Source organism: Bombus bifarius, unplaced genomic scaffold (assembly GCF_011952205.1).
Source record: "Bombus bifarius isolate JDL3187 unplaced genomic scaffold, Bbif_JDL3187 scf7180000009200, whole genome shotgun sequence".
Classification (NCBI taxonomy): Eukaryota; Metazoa; Arthropoda; class Insecta; order Hymenoptera; family Apidae; genus Bombus; species Bombus bifarius.
Genome location: NW_022884965.1, coordinates 1866559 through 1889471, shown reverse-complemented (window position 1 = coordinate 1889471; position 22913 = coordinate 1866559). Strand labels below are relative to the sequence as shown.

The window sequence follows — 22913 nt, the reverse complement described above, 5'->3', positions numbered from 1 at the left end:
GAAAGTTCTAGTTTCGGCTGTTTTGTAAGCTTGCAATTTGCTGTTCAACCTAGATATTTATCTGATATAACTATGTTACAACTCTCGTCGCCCTTCCCATCGCTTAGCTTTTCACTTACTAAATATATTAGTCTCACTTATTAAATATATTAGAGAAAGTTAAGGATGCCCATAACGACGAACACGGAAACAACAGGACGTCTAATAAAGGCAGTCCTCGAGAAGCAATTTTAGATTACGGAGGGACGCCATTGTCGCCTATCGACAGCCGATTAAATTACATCGAGTATTGCTTGGAACGTGGCGTAGAGCGAGGGTGCGTCGTAGATCGCGTCGAGTTACCGCCTCATATAACAACGCCTCCGTACTTTTCGTGCGGATAATCGAATTACTCTTCAGCCAGTTTGCCCTGATATCCATCCCCCGTTCGCCATTTCCTTTTTCGTTTTCTCGTTTCTACGAATCTATATACCGAGCCTGGCTTGGCTCTCTTACCATCTCGATGAAACACCTCGTTTCCGACAGGCTGACTCGCCTCTAAACGCATCAATAGAAACGAAGCCGCGTCGATTTTACGCGCGTTCGCCTTCCAGGGCTGATATTAAATCGGAGAATATACATACATTTGGCGGAGCTTCTGTTTGGCTGAGTTTGCGCATGAATTCCTGATTGAATTCGAGAGGGTGGCAAAGGAAAATGATGCTTCCATACAGTCGGTGTAGTTTCTTTCAAAGTTCTACGATTTGAAACTTTTATTTCATCGGAATGTATTTGGCGGTTTGCATTGAATTTTTATCCACGTTATATTTGGAATATTAATCTTCTATTGGTGAACTATACTATAGGGTAAGTGAGAAATTGTGAGAAGTACGATAAGTAACTGATTGAACGTACTGAAACAAGAAGAAAAATTCGTATAACATATGCTGGATACGATCTTGTTTTCGAGTTACGGCTTATTTTGCGTGATGTTAGACGTTGCTTAGATCAACGATTCTTTAAAATCTCTCGTTTATTAAACGTCAATTGGCAATGTTGAAACTCTTCGTCAACGCGACGATCAAAGTTGCAGACGAATTCGTGTAAGTTGTTCGAACAAGTTCGACTGTCTACGCGGTGCATTCACATGCTTCTATCGAAGCTGGACCTGTTCGCTTCGAGTAATCTCTCTGAAGATTGGGAAGCAACTTATTTGGATTTTATTTGGACTTTTCGTCTTATTTTAATGTGCTGAATCAGCTCCCGCCGAATTTGGGTGGACTCCTTGAGTCTCCCGTGGAAAGAATTTCTACGTTTGTTGGAAATATTTGTTTCAACTAATTAACTTTTACGGCGATTATAAACTGCGATTATACTTCCTGAAAATCACGATAGTTTCTTTAGTAGTTCGATGTTTAATTAAAACTTCTAGTTAATAACGTATGACATTCGAATAATTCTGTGGACTCTATTGAAATTTCGCTGTTGAATTTCTTTGAAAGCAATTTCAATTTTTTCCAAAAACGTGTTGAACACTGCACTTTAATAGATGGTTGTACAATATAGCAGAGACATTGATAAACATTCCAGAATTTGTTGGATTTTTTGGAAACAGTAAGGAAATTGCGCTTGGCCATAAACGACCCAGTTTGCCAACAGAGGGTTAATATTGGCATGCGTTTGTCAGAGTGCAGGCAGAAATATTGTTATCCCTTTTATGACGTGTTATGTGTTTCGTATTAATACTTTGTTGTTTAATATTTCGCCATGCTTTTTACAGTCACGATTCCCTTTCACAATAGCTAAATAAAAAATGAAAAAAATCGCAAATTCCAACGTACCGATATTCTACACAGAACATTGGAATAAGTAAATGCTGAAAATTAAACTACCAACGAAACTGTTTGTAAAAATAATTGCAGATAATTCCAAATAATTGCAAAAATATAAAAATAAAACAATCCAAAGAATAAACATTCGAATATGCCAATCCACAGGCTTCGACGTATTACTTATCGGTAGATACGTTCTTCGGACGATCTTACCCTACGGAAAGACGCATGGTGAATGTGTTAGAAACGCACGAACGCGTTCCGTGGCAGAGAAGAGCAGACCAGAAGAAAATTTCCCGTTCGCTGGTTACTTCGCTCGGTAATTATTGACAAGGGGCTGCAAAGTTAACGAGAAACGCGAGTAAGCCGGCGGAAACTCTTACCGGAGATTTACAAGGATGTTGATGCAACCCAGGAGGCAGGTATTTCGTTGATGTACCACCTTAAGTAATCATACTATCGAGGTCTATGTTGTTAACTAAAGCGTTGAATTCCGTGACGTACACGTTGAATAATTCCAATCGTACATTGTAAGTACATGCTCATCAAGAAACCATGGCTATTCACCGTTAGCGCTCGAAGGTCAGTTGTTCTTCGAACTTCTTGCCGCGAGATGATCAAAGTTTAAAGTTCGCTATGGGTCACGTAGAATTTTCTAATGTTTCGCTGTATTTTTTCGTTGGTTATTTTGAGTAGAATAATAAAGCGACTTTCGAACTTCTTCTTGAATAATGATCACAGTATAAACGCTATGGTACTACTATCAAACAAGCTGTTTATAATAATTGGTAATTCTTCTTTTTCCACGTTAATATCAGAGAAGATAATAAACCACAAATTCTTTTTCTCGAAATTCATTGAACCGAGCATTACTAAATACAAATTAATGTCCCTGCATTTTTTTATTTGGTACACTGTCACGGTGATAGAGTGGTTACCAAAAGATCGTTCGTCGACAGGTTAACATTAATTTATTATTTATTGCAGTCAGCAATTGTCAAACAACAGAGATTTCGAATTCCGCCTTGTAAATAACGCAGCAACAAAAGATTAAGATTCGATTCAAAATACCTGCCAGTTCGTTCATGGAAATGCCCAAACACAGTTAGTTATCGAATACCTCGGTCCTTCCTCTCTTTAAAATAATTCTTCGTTAAAAATTGCACGCGAAGAGGAATAGCTGGAGGCAACGAACAGCGAAAGGGAGAAAGCAAACGGCTCGACTCGAGGTAATATCAAGGTAATATCAATTACGGGTAGAAAGTAGGAGCGATCGATCATCGACGATAATAAAGAGCTTCCGCCATGGTGGAACGCCGGCAGAAAAGCGAGCGCGTGTCCCATTTAACGAATATTCGTATCATAACGCGTCAACCAACACGTTTTAACGATTCTTCTCCGTTCAAACTATCTCGAAGATACTTTGAGAATTCGAATTTCCCGCGTTTGTCTACCGCTTGATCGCGATACGATTATCGTAAATTCGAATTAAGTATATCCACCAGGTCCAGCCGATGGAAACGTGGAATTTGGGTCAGATGGCATCCACTAATAAGCCTGCAACGCTAATAGGCTTACTCGCCAGGTACAGCCACACCGTGATGCACGATAGGATGAGGTTCCGTATCTCTCGAACCAGATTAGTGGCCTATTCGAAAGCTTACACGTGAACCACGCTCATGGATCTTTCCGGATATGAAGCTGAGTCTCGAGCTTTTACGGTTTACCTGCTCCTCTTTAATCGAGTTTAAGTCGCACCGCTGTCGTCTATCAAACTCGTGGCGCCATGGGGTTTATGGATTCTCTTATTGATTCTCCTGTGCGTATACCGCTTTTGATACACTTAGATTGTGGTATACTTTTGTGTCTGTGTTTGATTCTTGCGTGGATATAAATGCGAGGAATTAAGTTAGCGACTGAAGTTCAATTTACGATATTGGTGATTTTATTAGTGAATTAGCGAATAATAAAAGTTTCAAAGTGTAGAAATTATGAATTATGGATGTCTATCGTACAGTGTTGTGATTATCGAAGTTTACAGGCGATCCGCTCTTCTTTCATAGAGTTTAAGTCACGCAGCTGGTGTTTGACGAACTATTTTTCTCTTGTATATTTGAGACTGATTTTCGTTTGGGTTAATGAAGAACAGAGTTGATTGGAGAAAATATCTCGACAGTAATTAATACTCGGTGGTAATTCAATCGAGCAGTAGGTATTCATTTGTGGCTTGAAATCTTTAGAACATGATGATAAATTATTTAACTGACGATTTTAACGGATGTCCAACGTTTACGTTCAGAGTTTCGAATATTAGTGGATTGGAGGGCTTGTTTGAGATAAAATTAGTGAGGATTGTACGAGTACTTTAGTTACCTTCTTGGTAATGCTACCTATTCATAGAAACACGCGGTGCAAGTGTAATGTTACAGTAGTAGTTGTCTAGTTTCATGTAATTCTGCATTTAACATAGAACGCTTACCAGGAAGATTAAAGGACGCGCTAGTAAAACGTGTAGCAGATGTGCAACTAAGTGTGATGTTATACAAGTTTCGGAAACAATCGTACGAAACGTTTTAAACTATTCAAACGTTAGAAAAAGTTATTTAATTTTTTCAATGCCTATTAAAACAGCGAAATGGCGTTAAAAGATACTTAATGTTAATTTATTTTCTATAAGCATCGCCCACGACTTTATCATCTAAATTACCAAATGCAAACTGAAACGAAGTACTCTAAAACCAAATTTTATGAAATAGAATATTTTTCATTGAATTTAATTTATTCGAATAAACGGAAAAATCTCTTTAACGTAAGAAGATATACAAGGGAACAGATATAGACGCATATCCGATAATTTATGCGTTGAAGTCCTAAATACTTGGATAGTAGAGAACCAAAAATCTACCGAATTGTAAATGTTATCGCTTAATCGCGTATTCTATTTATGGTGTTGATGTGTTCGAATTGGGAAGCGACAGTGTTCACACAAAGAAATTTTGATGATGTGATAAAACACGGTGGTGTATGGAAGTTGACAAAACTTCAGAGCTCAATGCAGTTTACGTAATCGTTAAAAATTTTGTATAGAAAAATTGCATCTGCGACAGATCTTCTGATAACGAGTGGCTGAAAGTTAAATTCAGTTATCATTGGTTTATAGTCGTGGCCTTCTATTTTTAACGGTTGACCAGTTTTGTAAGATAGATATCGTGGAAAGTAACGCTGCATTCTTCCAAGTTTGCTTCAATGTTTGACTAAACAAGATTGCCAGATTAATGAGCCGTATTTCATACGAAGAAGGAAGAGTGATTTATATCGTAGGATTACAGTTCTCGAGTCTCTGTCAGTGCAGCTGCGTTTCAAGAATCCGAGAATTCGGGATGAAATAGTTACAATGCTTATAATGTGTGCGTGTTATTAATTGTTAGCGTATTGTCAATAATAACTCCACGATTCCAAATTTTAGTTACGACGTTAAAGTTAATATCAAATAATTTATAAGTGTATTTTTTATACCATGCGGAAATCTTGCTAAAACACATTTCGTTAGGTCAAGTTCCATCAGATTATTTCTACACTCCTGGATTCCAGTCTTAAGACGTCTGATTGAACATGAAGTATTGTTTCATAGATGAAAAGATAGATTCTATATATTTAAAAAAATCAATGTTCCATCAATGAAACAAATTTTCGTACCAATATATTTCACATTATACGTTTCAAAAGCTATGGAAAGAGACTATTATCGGTAGAACTTCAACGTAGGATTAATACTCGTATTTTTACATGATAGTAGTGGCCTCTGATAGAAGCGTGTATCGAACGACGTCGCATAGAAGGGCGTTCTATAATTTCCCGGGCAAGAAGTGCCTCAAGTATTTCAAATATTCGAAGTTCACGACGCCCTGAATGCTGGCCGCGAAGTGTACGCCGCATACTTTCCGCGGCGTTTCTCCTTTCAAGGGAAAACTTGTGCGGAAAGTTCGCGGGGCTGCGGGGCCGAGTGCCGTATCGCACAAAAGATTCGATTTGAATTTCATACCGGCGATTATGGATGTAGATTTCGCCGGTGGCGATTCGATTCCATTCTGGATCGCTCGGAAGTCCGCACGATTCTCGCGTTTCCGCCTAATGACGCGGAATTCGAGACGTCAAACACTCGTTTCTTTTTTATTTTGAAATTTTTAAGTAATCGGAGTGTATAAATTATTGCATTGCAACACGTAATTCTTGCCAAATATGATTTCTTTTTATTCTAAAAATTGAAAGTAATCCAAGTATTTGAGTCAAGATTTCTTGGCTTCCTGCTATCAGATGTGTAGCGACACATGAGTCAGCGGAAGATTCGAATCGGGAGAGACTCATATCGTTGTGCCTTGTAGTGCCAACGTTATTTTGAATCGTCAACCGCAGTTACATTTGAACTTTTTGCAATACCACCGGTCGATACAAATAGACGAACGTGCTCTCTAGGACGAATCATTATAGCGATTCATACAGTCGAACAGCGAGCGTAGAGTTGAACGGTAGTATTGAGCGAACGACGATTACGACCAGCATACACTATCTGTGTACTTGTATTTAAAGTGACTTTAATATACACTGACTATTACAATTTTATCACTCGTCTAATAATAAACCAACACGTATAATAATATACACCTCAGATGTATAATAAAAATGGGCAAAAATAGATATACTTCCTACCTTTTAAAGAAACATTAATAGTTGTATCACTTATGATGAAATTTAAGGTACGAAATTTATAATACGTATTTGTATAGAACAACCTTCTCTTGCTACATGTGACGAACAGATAAAATGGAGAGATAGTAGAATCAGACTATAAGGATGAAAGGAAACAATCGTCGGCTTTGGCATTTGTTCTATAACATTTATTACGTTGTTCCCTCGTTTTTCCTGTTAAGTAGAGAACCAAGAATGTAAAAATCGATCATCTACTATTTTCTATAAAATAATATTCTCCGTTTACTGCTACACAAAATTAATTACAGTTCTCAAAATGTCTATGTACGCCGCTATAATTTTTAAATCTCTGTACGTGACATCTGAACCAAGTGTCTCTCGAGCTACACTGCCGATCGGTTAAACAAGAACCTTCGCATCTTAGAATCTCCTCACCTATTAACCGATGTTAATTCTCGCAACTATAGGGTGCAAGGGCACGATGCATTATGCGGGGTGGAATTAGCACGTCGTCGGGCGTGAGACTTCGTCCGATAAACCATTGACCATCGACCCTTTCGCCACAAAGTCACAGTCGAGTCGAGAGTGATCGATAAACCGGACCTCCGGCATTACGAGGCAAACAGCGCGATATTACGCCACCGGTCACGTACATCAAGACGAGTTTTGTCGGGCAAATTGCGAACGGAAATAGGCGTGCTGTGTTTCACCGTTAAGCTCGAAACAGCGTCGCACAAACACAGAGAGAGAAAGAGAGAGAGAGAGGAGAGGAGAGTTTTTCGTTCTCGACTCGTTCGTCGCGATTTAAAGTGTTTCGTGTCGCGAGACTGGGCACGGAAAATTTGTTACGTTCGTTCGTTTCATTTCATCGTCGACGACCGACATTAATGTAAAAACGGTGTATCGTCGCTGGCTGAACGGCTGACCAGAGTCGAACAACATGTTTCCGCGATAATTCTGGCGTATGGGATGCTGTATCGTGGATAAGCAGAAACTTCCGGCGGAATTGAGTGCTTCGAATCGATGGAAGATTTGTAATTCGGATGCAAAAATTTATATATTTATGGGACATTGGAACAATGGTAGATAAAGAGTGCGTGTTATAGGTAAATATAAGTTATTTAAAACAAAGTTGTTATAATATTGAGAAGTTGAGTCTATTTAGGTTCCGCTTCTTTAGTTGTGTTTCGCAAAGGTATGAATTTGCATAGATATCAGCAATTCATATTCTTAACTAAATTTCTGTAGCACCTCGAGACTTGGAATTTATGCAGCCGTATTTTAGAGTACTTTAAATTTTGTTTTATCTACTAGTCGCTGTTAAATTGTATTAGCGCACTATTGATACCGAATAATGTATCGAGAACAAGTACCTATTAATTTCTAGATTTTCGATTAAAGTGGGAAGCTACAATCAACTGTAATTTTGGTCTTCGTAATCAAATAAAATCCTGATCATAGTTAAGTAGAATTTAATCCATTTATCAACGTTAATCTCATTTGAGGATGATGATAGAATATCGGATAAAGGATTAAATCTCGTGGTACTGTTTGATCGATATGTACCGTTATAGTGATGAACCTTTTAATACCAATCTTAATTACACGGAATTAAGTGTGTTGCAATAAATTAATTGTCTATAAAATCCAATAGATATTTCACCCCTCGATGATAAAAATCCTTTATAGTTTTAATTTCTTCGTCGCTGAATGAATCCAATTTCCTTTTACTATATGCCGTAAACTATTTTTCGATTCAGTCTCGTCTTTTCTATTTTCCATTACGTTTTCAACGAATTTTCCAACTCGACGGGAGTTTAACCCCTCAAAGAGATCCAAACATTATGAACTGATTTACATACTAAAATCTAAAAAGATCTGGCGATCCCGATGATCTTTTAAAGCATATCAGAAACGGATGGTTCCATCTATGCGATTGATGAAATCTGGATTAAGGGTGAAAAGGAGTACTTTGAAGACGAAAGGCTGAAAAGGGCGCATTTCTCAAAAGCTTCCAGTTACTCAGGCTTCGGTAACGATCGATCCCGATGAAGGAATTCTTTCATCGTTCTCCGCGAAACGAATCTTCTCTGTCGGCTTCTTTGAGACACAGACGGATTATCGGTAATCGTAAAAATGCCGCGCGATTCATGCCAAGTGGAGCAATCCGGCCGCTTTTGTGCGACACAACTAACACGACGACATTATCTCGTCCACTGGTCTTCTTTATCCTCGTTACGCGAAGAAAAAATGGCTCGTTCCTCGAGCGGAACGCTCGATAACGAGGCGTTCGTGCTAAATATAGTGGAATTTTGAAAAAAAAAAAAAAAAAAAACAGAAAACTGGGCTCCATTCTTGAGATAAATTTATAAGAAACACGTATTATATTATATTTTAACGTACTTTTTATTCAATAAATTTATATATTATTGTAATGTTACCAAGGATTTCGTCCAACTTGGTATACACAGTGTGTAACAGAACGCGTGGGAGTAGTTCGGGAGCTGATTGTAGAATTTAAAAACAATGAAAAAGATTCCTATAAACACATGTTCCATCTGTCACCTATTGAAAATGTTGAAATACTAAGGTTCGGACCTATGTCTTTTCAACAAATTCGGGAAACATCAGGTTTGCATTGAAATGCAAGGTGGTCACTCTGAACATCTTCCGCAAAATCAAAACAGAAATTTTGTTATATCTCGTAAACGAAGACAGATGCAACACATGTTTATACAAACTTTTTTCATTGTTTTTGATGATTGATTAACCCCGAAATGGGTCGCGTTCTATTACACCCTGTATGTTGATGCTCCAGATATTGCAGGCAAACTAAGTTATTAACTCCCAAAAGAATACTATACCCTTTTATACTTTGTACTATATTACTTTTTAACAACGAATAAATTAATATCCATTGTTTTGAACATGTCTAGCCATGAAAGATCTTACATTGATCGACTGTAACTGAACATTTTCTATCTTGTTTCAGTCTGATTCGTCGAGATACTAGACCAGAGCCGGCAATCAGGTGTTCGACGTTGAGAGGCGCAACGAGATTGCCCTCGGCGCCGGATCATCGTAGCGAGGCTCGTTTGAGGACGGATCCAAAAGTTTTGGTCTTCGTAGAAACGCTATATTCCATGCTAGGCAAGAACATAGCTGAACTACTCGTCTCCAATCGAATCAAGTGAGTACGACGAATCTTTCGTCTCAAACATCTGAATATCTGGTAGATTGGAGATCACAGCGGTGTACGTAAAGATATTGAGAGTTTAAATTCACTCGACTAGTTCAACTTTCAACAATTTCGAAATTGATCGAGTTCTAACTTAGTCTCTGTCGTGGTACAAGATATAATAGACTCTTTGTGATAATAAATGTAGAAAAATGTCTGTTTTATAAAAGCTAGCGATAGATTGATTTACTCCGCTTTTAACCATTTGAAACATATTTCAGTTTTGCATGCAATCGGAGTTCCTATAACATCGATACTTTTTGATTAACAAGTAAATATCAGGGAAACAAGGGCAATATGGAGTAACTCCATTGAGACCGAACGATATTTTCCGATAGACAGTTTCCCCTAGTTATCGTGGTCGAAGTTTTTACTAGCAAAATTCATTGATATGCCGAGTGAGATACGCTTGTTTTCCATCCGAGTAAAGGATCACAGACGCTTCGTCGCGGTTGGAAAAACTTTATCTCATTAGCGTTTCGCACGAGAAACGAGGGAATTTTTCCCCCATGTTTCAGTAGAAAAAGATATTGTTCGTATCCTAATAGACTTCGTTATCTCTCTGATGGTAATCTCCATTATTTTCTTTTTTTTTTCTTTTTTACCTTTCCTTTCTCTGTGATAATTAAAGACACTCGCGCACGTATTTATCGTTTGCCAGTGCATTATGTGACTATTATCGAGGATTGCGAGTTTGCGACGAACAAGGTACAGTCTGTATCAAGAGAATAAGAAAAGTAGGGAATTTTGCTGTTAACGAGCCTGGTTAAACTCGTTCTAGTTAATCGAGACAAAATGGCACGCTAAGTAGCCGCGTGCTTAAAAATCCTTGATCTTAACTCGATTTAATTCGCGTTTAAGATGTTCTGCAGCCTGTTCGCGTGTTGTCTTGCCATTATTTAAACTCCTTCGTACTAGCGGCAACTTTAAACGACAGCAAGGTTGTACTTTAATTTTTATATTTATTTATCTGGTCATTTTGAGAATTAGTTGTGGATGTAATTACGTGGAGCAATAATACGTTATGTGGAAGCACGTTATTATTACGCATTATATGATAGCTGACGCGATCAATCTTATCACAAGCTATAAAATTGAATTTATCGTTAGAATAAAATTGAAACGAGAAATCGGTATATATATATACTGATACTATATAGGTGGTTGTCATACTAACAAGAATTAAATTATATTTCCTCCGATAAGAAATTTTTTAAGAAGAAAAACGAGTTTTGATCGGAAATAACCTAATAGGCGTAGCAGAATTTATTATCGATAGAATCGTGTCTTTTTTATACAAACAGAGCTTCCGAATCCAAAAAATCTGGATAAAGGCAATTTCTATTGGAAGAAACTAAAAATAAAAGAAACCACCCCCTAAAAGTCGACCTCTATCAATCGCTCGCGGTGGTTCGGAAAAAAATTACAGAGAAGGTGTAGCAAGGGGTGAATTTAACGCCATGAAAGCCCTTAATACGAACCGAGTTAACAGAGGCCTTGAGCCAGAACCAGTTCACCAGATTCTTGGATAATCGTGCAATAACGATCGGCTAATGCAACATGATGGCTAGCCAAGCCTTGATGACATCAAGAAATTACCATGAACACGACCAGTTCGCTACACGAATACCGTAGATGGATTATTTAGCAATTTTTTTTTATTAGAAAACGTATTAAAACGAAATACATATCTAATGTATACTTATTAATATAAATATACCTAAATATTCCCAGGAGATATTCGATCGTCTGTGTTAGAAGTCTCGGACTACAATGAACTTCTCTTTCACACCCTAATCTCAACCTATGTAAATATTCAACTATACTTCGCTATGTATTGTAACTACGCGATTTCCTGAATTACCCTAAAATATTAGCTGATCATACGCTTTTCTTTCACGCCGCAGTCTCAAACACTCGATCCTTCTATGCATCACTAACGCTTACGACTCAATGATTCTAAATTCAATTTGGATTCTAAATTCAATCCAAAAGACGCGAAAGAATACTAAAATATAACGAAATCACTCGCGATAAACAATCTCGCGAGATCTCTGTTCCCCATATTCTCGCCGCCCCTAAAGTACAGAAAATTGCATAACATTAAAAGAACGCCGAAACTCTGCCAAAATAACAAATAGAGACGGATAGGGCTAACGATACAGAGCCACCCCTGCGTAGAGCTGGATGAAGCGTCATAGGTGGATAAAGTGACGGGGGCAGAGAGTATGACAGGGAGCATGGGAAGTTGCGTGGTCTCTGTGTATGTATGCACGTGTAGAATGGTGTGTTCGAGCGGGACGGATCGGTGGTGTAACGCGAACGGATGGCGTGACAAAGGGATGTGTAAGTCGGATGGCGTGAGAGAGACACGTTCACCTCGTGTGTGTTTCGTGTGTGCGTTGCACACTGTCGTCTGCCTGTCATCCGATAATCGGAAAGCCAACCGGCGCACCTGTACACGTCCGACTAACACGCGCGCGAGAACCACCCCTCGCGCGGAGGTAGAGGGAGAGAAAGAGCCAGGGCCAGCCTCTCGTTTGCTTTATCCGGTGCAATTTCATAATCGATAATCGAGGCCGACGCGAGCAACCGTGCCGGCCAAGCGCTATCCACTCGCCGGACAACATTCAGCCGCGTTATAGACTGGCTAGGGAAATTTTGTTTTCGGAGATTGCCGACTGGACAGGGCACGCCTGTGTTTGACCAAGCAATTCGACCTCTCTCGTCGAAGACCCACTACGCATATAACCACCGAAAGGTCGTGTTTGCTGATATTGCGGTTGGAAAGGTTTTTGGTCGAGGAAGCATTCGTTTTTCTCGCCTTAATATTTTTGCGGATTTTTATTGAAATCGTGCGTTTCTCGGGAGCGTATGTTTAAAAGCATTGAGCATAGACATAGAAATGCCAAGTAGAACGAATCTATGGTCAGGCAAGTTTATGTTACGTGTAATGGCGAAACATGATAAATAATTTGCATATTAAAATTTTGATGGAACGGTTCATAAGACAACAGGAGAAACATCATAATTATTTTATATGCTAACATTTTTATCTTTCTCCTGTGTTCTTGTATATTCAGATATTTATTATCCAAGGGAACGTAGATTATTTATAGAAACTTGACTTGAATGATGTGTTACCCGAAAAGCTCTTTCATTCATCAGTAATGTTTAATCACCACAGGTCCCCAAATCAATAATTTTGGTGTAAACTGTAATTTTGTATCTACTTGCAGGAATATTTAACGAGCTTAATTTACTCGATCACAATAAATAATGCGGCTAAATTACAACCATGAATAGAAACTCTATCTACACTACACATTGTACAACAAGATAATTTGATCGTATACACATGTCACGTACATAATTTATATCGGTGAATGTTGTATTCGAATGAAAGGAAGATACATTAAATACCCTTATGAGCAAATAATGTGTCATACCTTGTTACAATATTTCATTCGTACTAATGGCAATCTTCAATTCGGATACAATATTCTATAGTAGATCTTTTTAGACTGATTGTAGCATTTACATTTGATATTTAACTATCGAACACTTGCAAATGTAAAATTACATTTTACTTTAAAAGATATTAATTTTTCACTTTTACAACATTTTTTGATCATCCCGATGATCAAATTTTTCAAAATTATAGTCTTTTATTTCTTTAACACTATATACATGAGAAAAGTAATATTTATATCGTCAATAAAAAAATTGTCTTTCCCATAAACTAGTCACTGGTTACGTACACAGCTCGATTTACAACTCCTCGCGATCGTAAAAGCGAGGCAAACAAGCAAAGAGTATCATGGCCCGAGCGTCGCGCAGAGCTCGAGTAGAATGATTCCGATCGTAGCCAGACAACTCTATCCATCACGCGCGACGTTCGCCCAGCGCTGCCACGTACAACAATTCATCCATTACACCGATTACCCGTACCATTCCATAAACATTGGTTTCATCAAACCTAGTTATTAATCATTTTATCAGGGCAGATCCCAAGGATGTGTCAGTAGTATCGTATGCAATAAAGGAAAAGAAATTCAATCCGTGTGACACGGACTACCTCGAGACCGCCCTTCTCGTGCATAAACCATTCGATAAAACACGTGGAACAGAACGTAAGACAAAAACTGGCGGGGGATTTATCATTTATGCATTCCTCTTGTTTAAACAGCCGCATATCCTCCAATATATCAAACGCGTCATAGACAGTGGTGCACGCACTATTTCATCGATATGCTCGAAGCTATCCTGTTTCTTATCCGAAAACAATGTATCAGGTGATATCGATCGGGTCCATCCCTTCGTGCATCTCCACTCTAGTTCAGCCCCCTCTATCTCCCCTCCTGTCGTTTCGTCGTTATTTTTTAGCATCCCTCTCCCTGTATTAATGCAGTCTGCGCCGCGACACTCGTTACCCGTGACATCGACACGAGAGCGGACACAGGGTAAACGTTCCACGGCCCGTCGCCAGGGGGTGAAAACGCTGATCGACCATCTCTTTCGTACATTTTCCCCTTCCTTTTTTTTTTTTTTTACCGTACGCACGCCGTCGCTTCATCCCTCGTCTCACGACAACGCTTCAATTTTTGTTCTTCGCGCTGTCCTTGATATACACCCTATGCGCCCCGAAGCTCGTTGGAAAACAGAAATGAACAGTGGCGTTTGTGAGCCGAGATCTAAAGTGAGAATGAAATGCAATGTCCAGGATCGGTTGCAGGATCGTTTGTTTCGAATGTTGTGAAATCGTGTTCGTTAATAAACTGCGCGCTTTTGTAAATATAACGCCTTCTATAATGCTTGCTAAGCAAACGAATTTTCTACCAAGATTTTACTTTTTTAATTACATTCTCAATGATATAAATCTGCATAAAAGTCCAAGTATGAAGAAAAAATGCGCAGTTCTTGGGGGATGAATATACGTCACTGTCACATAGTACTGATATTTTAATTGATTTCCTATATATTTTAATTGAGTTTTCATGGACAAGAAAATATTGTTTAAATATTAAATACGTGTAACATTTTCTCCGAATTGTGACGGCCATAATTGAAATTGCAAATGCAAAGTAGTAAAGGGATTAATTTTCAATCTCCCTAATCTTTAGTTTCTCTAATCTCTAAATGCTATTATATTTTTTGAAAACATCAACACACCCCTTAAAACATAGACGGTTTTGCCAATTATCCGAAACACGTGACCGCAATTTTTACGTAATTTGGACAATAAATTTAGATTTTATTTCACTCGAATCAGATCAAAAGACATTAATGATAGTGGTAATAGTCGTGTCAAGTCAGTGTACACACGGCACAGAACGTAACATCATAAATATACTACGTTTCGTAGTGCTCGTCGTGACGCTTGTTCCTGCATCCCGAGACATGACGTACGAGCGACAGCGGCTGGACTTCGCGGATTTCCGTTCGAAATAAATATGTATCTGCCGGCTTGGTTTCCGACGTGGCTGCTCTTCCAGGCCTATGAAAATATGCATGCATTTTTGAATTTTTTTGTTCTTTTTTTGGTTTTTCCGGCTCGTGTGATCACGACCACCGTGTACAGGGAAATTATAAATTGCAGTAGGCGTGGAAATATTACGTGATTTTTCTCTTTTTATTTGTCAAGGATTGGATTCTTGCCAAGTTGCGGAGGAATATTATTCGAGTAAACTTTTTCAAATAATATCTAACGAGTACGATTAAGAAAGTGTTAAAATTTTTATCGAAGGTGAGATTAATACAAAATAAGCGAAATTTGATGAACGATATTGAAGATTAAATTATAAATTTGTTTTTACATTACATTATTTTACTTTATTCATGTAGACTTTCTCGAATTATGTTTACCAATAGAGAATAGGATTAAGAAATTGGATAAAAATCAAATTAGTTTTGTTATGATCCTGAACCGAACAAGCATCCATCACGAAGGATAATCCCATTTCCCAAATTCGCTAGAAAATAACAAAGGGAAATCTCTTCGTGGATCGACCAGGGGTCATAAACGAAGATTGCACGAAGTATAGTTGAAAAAAAAAAAGAAGAGCGCTGTAGTAGAAATAAAATATCGAAATATCCATCAAACGTATTCGATACACTATCCTAGCGTCCATATATGTTCTTTTGTTTCCTCTTTCTTTTTTTTTTTTTTTTTTTTTGATACAATCCTCTTGTAACTCTATCAAGCAAAACGAATCGAGCGTTCGATTTTAAGCACCGCGCTCGATTAAATCAGAAACCAGAAACAGATCCACCGACGGGTTAATCAGGGATCGAAACAAATTACGGGCGAAACGTCGAGCAGATCAAGGGCGGCCCTTGCCAATTAGAGGCCGTATTTTAAACTAATTCCGAGGCCAACGGGCTGGTTAAATGCCCTCCGTGGTTTTCACCTAATTATCCCGAACGAGCCGAGCAATCAGCTCGAACCGTTGAAAAAGTCTCGCGCTACCCTCTGGTTATCCGCGTTTTCCCTTCGTCCTTTTCACCTGGTTGTCCCGTTAATTCAAAATCTAACACCGGAAAACTATCTGTTCTCGATGAAATCGAAAATAGTTAGATTACCAGTGAATAGCATCAGAGTTGTATTACGTATAACGAGTCACACGAATATTCGTATCCTCGCGATCATTAAATTCAGATGATTGATATTCTTTAATAGTATACACTCTGTGGTTTATCAATAGCAATATACAGCGGTATATAATTAATATTTCGATTAACATATCATTTATCGAGAAATAGCAGCTCGTTATAATATTTAGAAGGAATTTAGACAAATCGTCGAATACGATAATAGAATCAATAATTATGAAAGTACGAATGTTTCTGTGATTCACCGCGTATTATGTATATTATTCATAAAATAATGATATTTGCTCTGATATAACACGATTTCCTGTAACAATTCGTAACATTTCGCGTTATAAGACGGTTATCCGTGGAAACAGAGTACAAGAAGATTCATTAGTTCTTAGTCTAGGCGGATGGAGGTGGAAATTGATCGAATCCACTCAACGAGGCTGAGGACCGTAATAATTATCGCCATGCTCAATTACGTCCGATGCCGCGCCATTCGTTCGTGAAATCCTTCTTCGTTCGCTCGTCCTGGCAATCAACCTCGACTTCCTATTCTCCAGTATTCCGGAGAACGTCGTCTCACTGTATCACCTAATATCGTTTGCTTCTCGAAGCGCTGATGCGATTAGTATCCGGTAGCAAGCAGCAGAATGGCTGGAAGGAACGCCTGTCTCGATTCAACATTAGTGAACAGCATGGCCAAGTTTGTACAACTTTTAACGTTTGACGGTTTAAGTGCACCCTTGGAAATATTTCAAAATATTTCCGAAGAAACGATGAAAACGTAAAGTGGCAATAGATGAGTTTGATTACTTAAATATACAGGAAGCTTAAATAAAACATTATCGTTCGGTATATAATTTGAATTTTCAACAGAAATTTCGATTCTCTTGTGAAAATTTAATCGTATTTCTGACTTCCATTAATTACAGAAATAGATCGCTAGTCGTTTATTATAAACCTTTAAATCAATGGCTGTTTTGTCTATATAAATAGCTTGTCATTAAAGTATTTTTAAAATTAAACCGCTCTGCAAATTAGAAACTATAAAATATCCAGCAAATCCACGAACTTGAGCCACTGGAATTAACTAGCCGGGTCGTTAGTTATCTTTGTACGATTCAGCCACAAAGATTCAGTAAAGTCCTCAATTGTTTCGAGATATCGTCTTCATCGTGGAATGTACGTCACACGGTTTTCTCCCTTTGTAGAGCGTTCTTCGTGGAACGTCTTGGCACGACTTGTCCTCGACTGAATTTCGCGACGGAAGGGTGCCTGAACTGTCTCACGAGGCAAGACAGCTTAATTGTCTGGGCGTCTCGCGAAATTTACTCGCGGTTACGCGCACCCTGTCTCGTTGACGATCCCCAGAAAGGAAATCGCGTAATTAATACACCTCCAAAACGTCACGAATCCAACTTGCAGTTACGTTACGCGTGTAGAACCGGCAGGCGTTCTCTAGGAATGCGCAAGGCAGATAATTCCGAATTCGTCTCTACTCCTATCATGCGTTGGTACTCTTCGAAGAACGCTAATGGCAACCTTCGTTTACGAAGAATAAATTCTATAGTCCGATGGAACGATCTTCATTTACCTGGTCGATTAAATTCTATTAGATTCTTGGTTCTATTAAAAGTAGGATAAAATAATTCTATAAAATTTAAGATGGAAATTTTTCATTTCACGGGAGATGTCTTTCTCGAGGAAATGAAAGTATGAAAGTTTGCAGATGAACGGAGTATAATATCGGAAGATGTAGAAATCTATTTTTCTAAATACTCGATAATTATAGGAATTTACAGTTTGGTCAAATTATGTTCAGATAATAGCCGTCTTTTCTTCCTGTTTATTGTGATTAATATTTCACACGTATACGTAACTACGTGCTTTCGAACACTCACTTCAACTTCAACTCAACTTCAACTGAAAGCTGCTTAAATTCAAATAATTCAATTTGTCTGAACGATACTTCGGAATAAACCTTAAGATAAAACTTGGATGAAGATGTTTTAAAGTTGGATGTTGAAACAGACGTACAGTAACGTACAAACGAAATAGATTTACAGAAATTTTTCAGATTCGTATTTCTCCTTGACGTCGACACGAAGATGAGATAGTTGCATGCTCTTTAGAATGCTGTATTTCAACATATACGTGAGTCACGAGGGAAACAAGCTCCTAATCTAGCGACCAAGACGACCAACGATCAACGAGGAAAGCGGAATTTCATCGGGTGCCTTGCTCTTCGCGTTGTCCTTTGTTCCGCGATACCGTCAGCTATTCGAGCCTCCATAGCACAGGCATTTTACGAGCGAAAAATCCTTTAAAATGATCCGCCCGCCGGTGGAACAATTATTTTCGAGCACATCGCTGGCTCTTCTCTTCGAAATTTCGTCCTACTTCTTCCTTTATTATTACCCTCAACATCTGCATCTTCGTTTCTTATTCGTTTCCCGTGATTTACGAAACAAATTGTTCCAACCGTATATTTCGTAATTTTTTTTCTTTTTTAACAGGGAGAAAAAATCTGCTAACACTTGGCCTCTTTAAAATTTATTACCCCATCGCAAAGAGTAGCCATTTCACGGTTCTACTTTTACTTCGTCAAGTTAAAGAGTTTCCCTTTTTTGTGATAATGTATTTTATTATGTTTAAGATTATTTTATTTATTGTTGAATGCATTTTTAGTTTCATAGCGATTGTCGAGTGGTTTACAAGTAGAAAGGGAGTTTACAAGTCGAGGAGTCTCGTTGAAAGACTGTAAAAAGTACTTTATGAAATTTTTAAGTTTCATGGCAGTTGATGAATGACCCGGTAGCACGAAAGCTTTGTACTGTAAATTGTTGCGGCGTAGCCCGTACGGCGTCGAGTTTTCGGATAGCCGCTTGATATTTATCGAAACTATCCTTTAATGCCAATTTGAAGGCAATTCTGGTGCTTGCGATCTCCGCTGTAATTTCTTTGCCAGAATATTCTTCAAACTTTTCTCTCCGAATCCTTCGATTTCTTATAATGTTGCAAGAAACGGCCAATGAATAAAAAGGATGTACTCGAACAACAGAGTGACAGTGCAATGAGTCTGAGAACTACGATTGTAAGCTTTTTATTGTCGCTAAATAGTTAATATTCATCGCATAGAGGCCAAGTAAAAAAACATAATATAGAATAACGAAAAGAAGAAAGTTTAAAAAGGAAGAGAACGAAAAATCACGCTAATTTCACAAAGCAGAATTGCAACGTTTTGAATTGAATATAACGTCTGACTTATACTACTCCTATCCACATACAGATAACAGCGGAGTACTTGTAAACCTGTTAAACCTTCGAATCCTCAATTTCTCTACTCGCAGTTCTCACGCTATCTAATCCACGGAAACTGCTCTTGCTCCCTTAAATCGAAGTACGAAGAGAAGAAGGCTTTTCGAAGTTACAACCTCGTTCGATCGATAAATTCCGTGTTCGTACACAGGAATGAAAGTACGAGGGCAGAATGTGGGTCTTGGCTTGTTCCCTCAAGACAGCGGTGAGTTGCACGAAGAAATTGCTGGGACGGTTCAAAGAAGCAACGAGATTAGAAACTGTTATCCGCTTCCTCGTCGTATAATCTGCACCGCGGGCGTTCGCGGACCACCGAGTCGTCGTCGTCCTCGTGCAACCACTTGCAGAGACTCTCTTCATCCGCTGCAGGCGGAGGACGTTCCCTTTTCCCTTCAGTATCTAACGTTGATCGACCTCAAAGCCCATTTGCAGCGAAGAGGAATCGAGTAGAGAACTCGCGAGAATCGAAAGGCAAGCATGTAAAGGGGATCAAGGCGATGGGAGAAGCACGAGAAATTCATAAAGCCCGTCCTTAAGCCTCCATGGACCTGGAATATCAGTCAGTCAGTGACCTTTTCCACGAAACGATCCGCCGTGGCCTCAAGAGGATTCCAGTTCGAATTCGTTTGGCGGCTGACGATGCCGTGGCCTCTGGTTCAAAGCTCTCCGAGAATGTTATCCTCTCTTTCTCCTATCCTCTGACCAGCTGATGGTATTCTGTCCCTCTGCTGCTTTACTACTACCATTATCGTCCTGTTATCACTGGGTTTTTGTGCAGTTATCGGAAATTCGAAAGAAAAGAAAAATGCACATTGCAAAGATCACGGAACGGAATATCTCAATACAAAATAGTTAGTTACAAATGCAAAGGATCTGGATTGAATCGAGTCGCGGATATTGCGAGGAACAACTTTCTAAACAGCTTCTAAAGTGGATGGAAAGATACATTTTTAGCCTGAAAATTTGATATACACAGAATTAAAAACGTAGGATTAATTAACATAGCAAATTTTTCAATCGATGCCCTTGCAACAAATGATGAAAATGTGACGAGTAGTCCGACTCTCTGGTAACATTCCACAGACAAGACGACCTTCTATCCCTTTAAGGTTCTATCTTTTTAATCCACTAAAATGGAATGGGATTAACTATAATATTTCTTCAATCTTTCAGAAAATTGTAATAATTGGAAAATAATGTACTATATATACGGGGTGTCGCACTAACTCTTTCCATCTCAAATATCTTATCGTCTAAAAGGATAAGTGAAAATTGGATTGCTTACAAAAAAATTACATGGTCGTAAGAAAAATAACTTTGTGACAAGAATACTCAGGAGTTGGGGATCATTCTAAAAGCTGAATCGTTTTCTTACATTTCATGTAACAAACTTCGCTATATCCCAGAAAGGACATATAATTTAATATCCAACATTGCCCCAGAAACAACGGCTCCGTCACAAGCTGGGATCAAGAAAATAATCCTCGGTTCTAGCACCGAGCAGTTCAACGTAAAAATTCACTACCCTAAATTCCTTCTTCCAGCCCCTTTCCACCCACTTCTCTTTTAAATTTATTTCTAGGGTCAGCCTTAAGCTTCATTCGCAAGGTCGATTGGCGTCGTTAAGACACCCCTATTCCTCCAATGTCAAATATTTACGATCAAAGTTCAAATTCCGGCCGACTACCTTCTACAATTTTTTATCGTTAGCTTATGAAACTTCGTGCGTTCACTCGCATTAAAAATCTTTAGAACATCTCGTGATTTCGTTCGTTTAATCTCCAGCCATCTTCGCGTGAATTTCAAACCAACGCTCCAGTGTTTTTCTAATTTTGTTTTGATTTTATAAATTTTACGATTCTCCTATTAATAATTTTCCAATTATCCGCGTGAGAGTAATCTCACTTTCTGCGGGCATCCTGATATTTATGGATGACACTTTCACGTAACAGGAACGTCGCTTGTCGAATAAACCATCTGACAGATTCCTGTGGACCAGTGGAAGGACAAGTTCCGTTGGCTTTTATCTAAATTTTTCCAGCAGCCATTCTTCTTCAAACTGGAGGGAAGCTTGGTTTGCAGCATTGCGAAACGTCCCGCAGAGACGCGTGCCAAGAAACGAACGAGCGGTCATTATTTCCACGAGGTGGAAAGGTTTACGACTGTCCATCAAGATCTCGAATAGCCCCGGACCGAAGTTTCCGTGGAAAGGCAAGTTTCGCGGGAATACGTAATTTCGCCCCGTGAAACGTCGAGTCGTAAGCGCCCCAAACATACTACCGTCGCTGCGTTTCCTCTTTTTCTCCTCCGCTTTCTTCGTCTTCTTCGTCTTCCTTCTCCTTGAAGAGAACTCGTTTCTTGGCTGTTAGCAGCTTTCTTTGTTCCTTCAGCTTCGCGCTGATGGCTTGGCGGTGGAAAGGTTGCGATTGAAAAAGTGTTCTGGGAATTGTATAGACCTCATTGGCTCGAATCTAAGATCGATGGATTTATATAATTGGCAGACACGGATATTCATACAAATTCTAATTTCTGTGGATCTGAAAAACAGAAATCTGTTGTAGCTGCTAAATGTTCCAAAGAATGTTTAAATGCTTGAAATTTCCCATACGTGCACAGAATCCGTACTCTCGTTTGATAACGTTACAAGTTTAATCGAATGCTCGAGGAAACTGTCCACGATATCGTAAAGAAGAAATCCATGGTACGAGATTGATATTTAATTTTTCAAGAAAATAATTTATCACCAAATTGAAAATAAATTTTATCACCAAATAAAATTCCAAGGTGCATTTAAGAATATTTCTTAACACGCATTAAGTTGCGTAAAGCAACGGTTGCCCAGTGAGTACAAACATCGTTGTTCGTATTAAGCTACTTGATATACATTCTCACAGGCAACTTAATTGCCATCGAATGCAAGAGTCGTCCAGTAAACCCGAAAACTTACGTTCTTCCCTACCTAATCTCTGGAATCATGCACCAGTCAAAAAACATCGCTGATCGAAAAATAAAACGACGCTTCAAACCCGGAGCACACGGATGTTCCCAGCAAACCGGGCCATAAAATACCCAAATCGTTCCATATATTATCCACGACCATGAGGTGTAGATATCAGAATGCTCAGTGGGGAAATGCTGTAAATTGTGTGGTCTGTTCCTCGCATTTATAGGACAGAGGGCAGAGGAGCACTTCACAGACGCGCGTGAAATTTAACTTTTACCTCGAAATCCCGTGAGAAAAA

At 38.7% G+C, this 22913-nt stretch overlaps 1 protein-coding gene across 3 annotated transcripts in view; it reads left to right on the top strand.

Annotated features, from left to right (window-relative positions):
* Nucleotides 1-22913, top strand: part of LOC117214510 (bifunctional heparan sulfate N-deacetylase/N-sulfotransferase) — a 366996-nt gene that overhangs the window by 302630 nt on the left and 41453 nt on the right. For all 3 annotated transcript variants that reach the window (XM_033460676.1, XM_033460673.1, XM_033460674.1), the window contains one exon: nucleotides 9511-9708. In XM_033460676.1, coding sequence (XP_033316567.1) covers nucleotides 9511-9708 — 198 coding nt within the window. The remainder of the gene's footprint in view (nucleotides 1-9510; nucleotides 9709-22913) is intronic.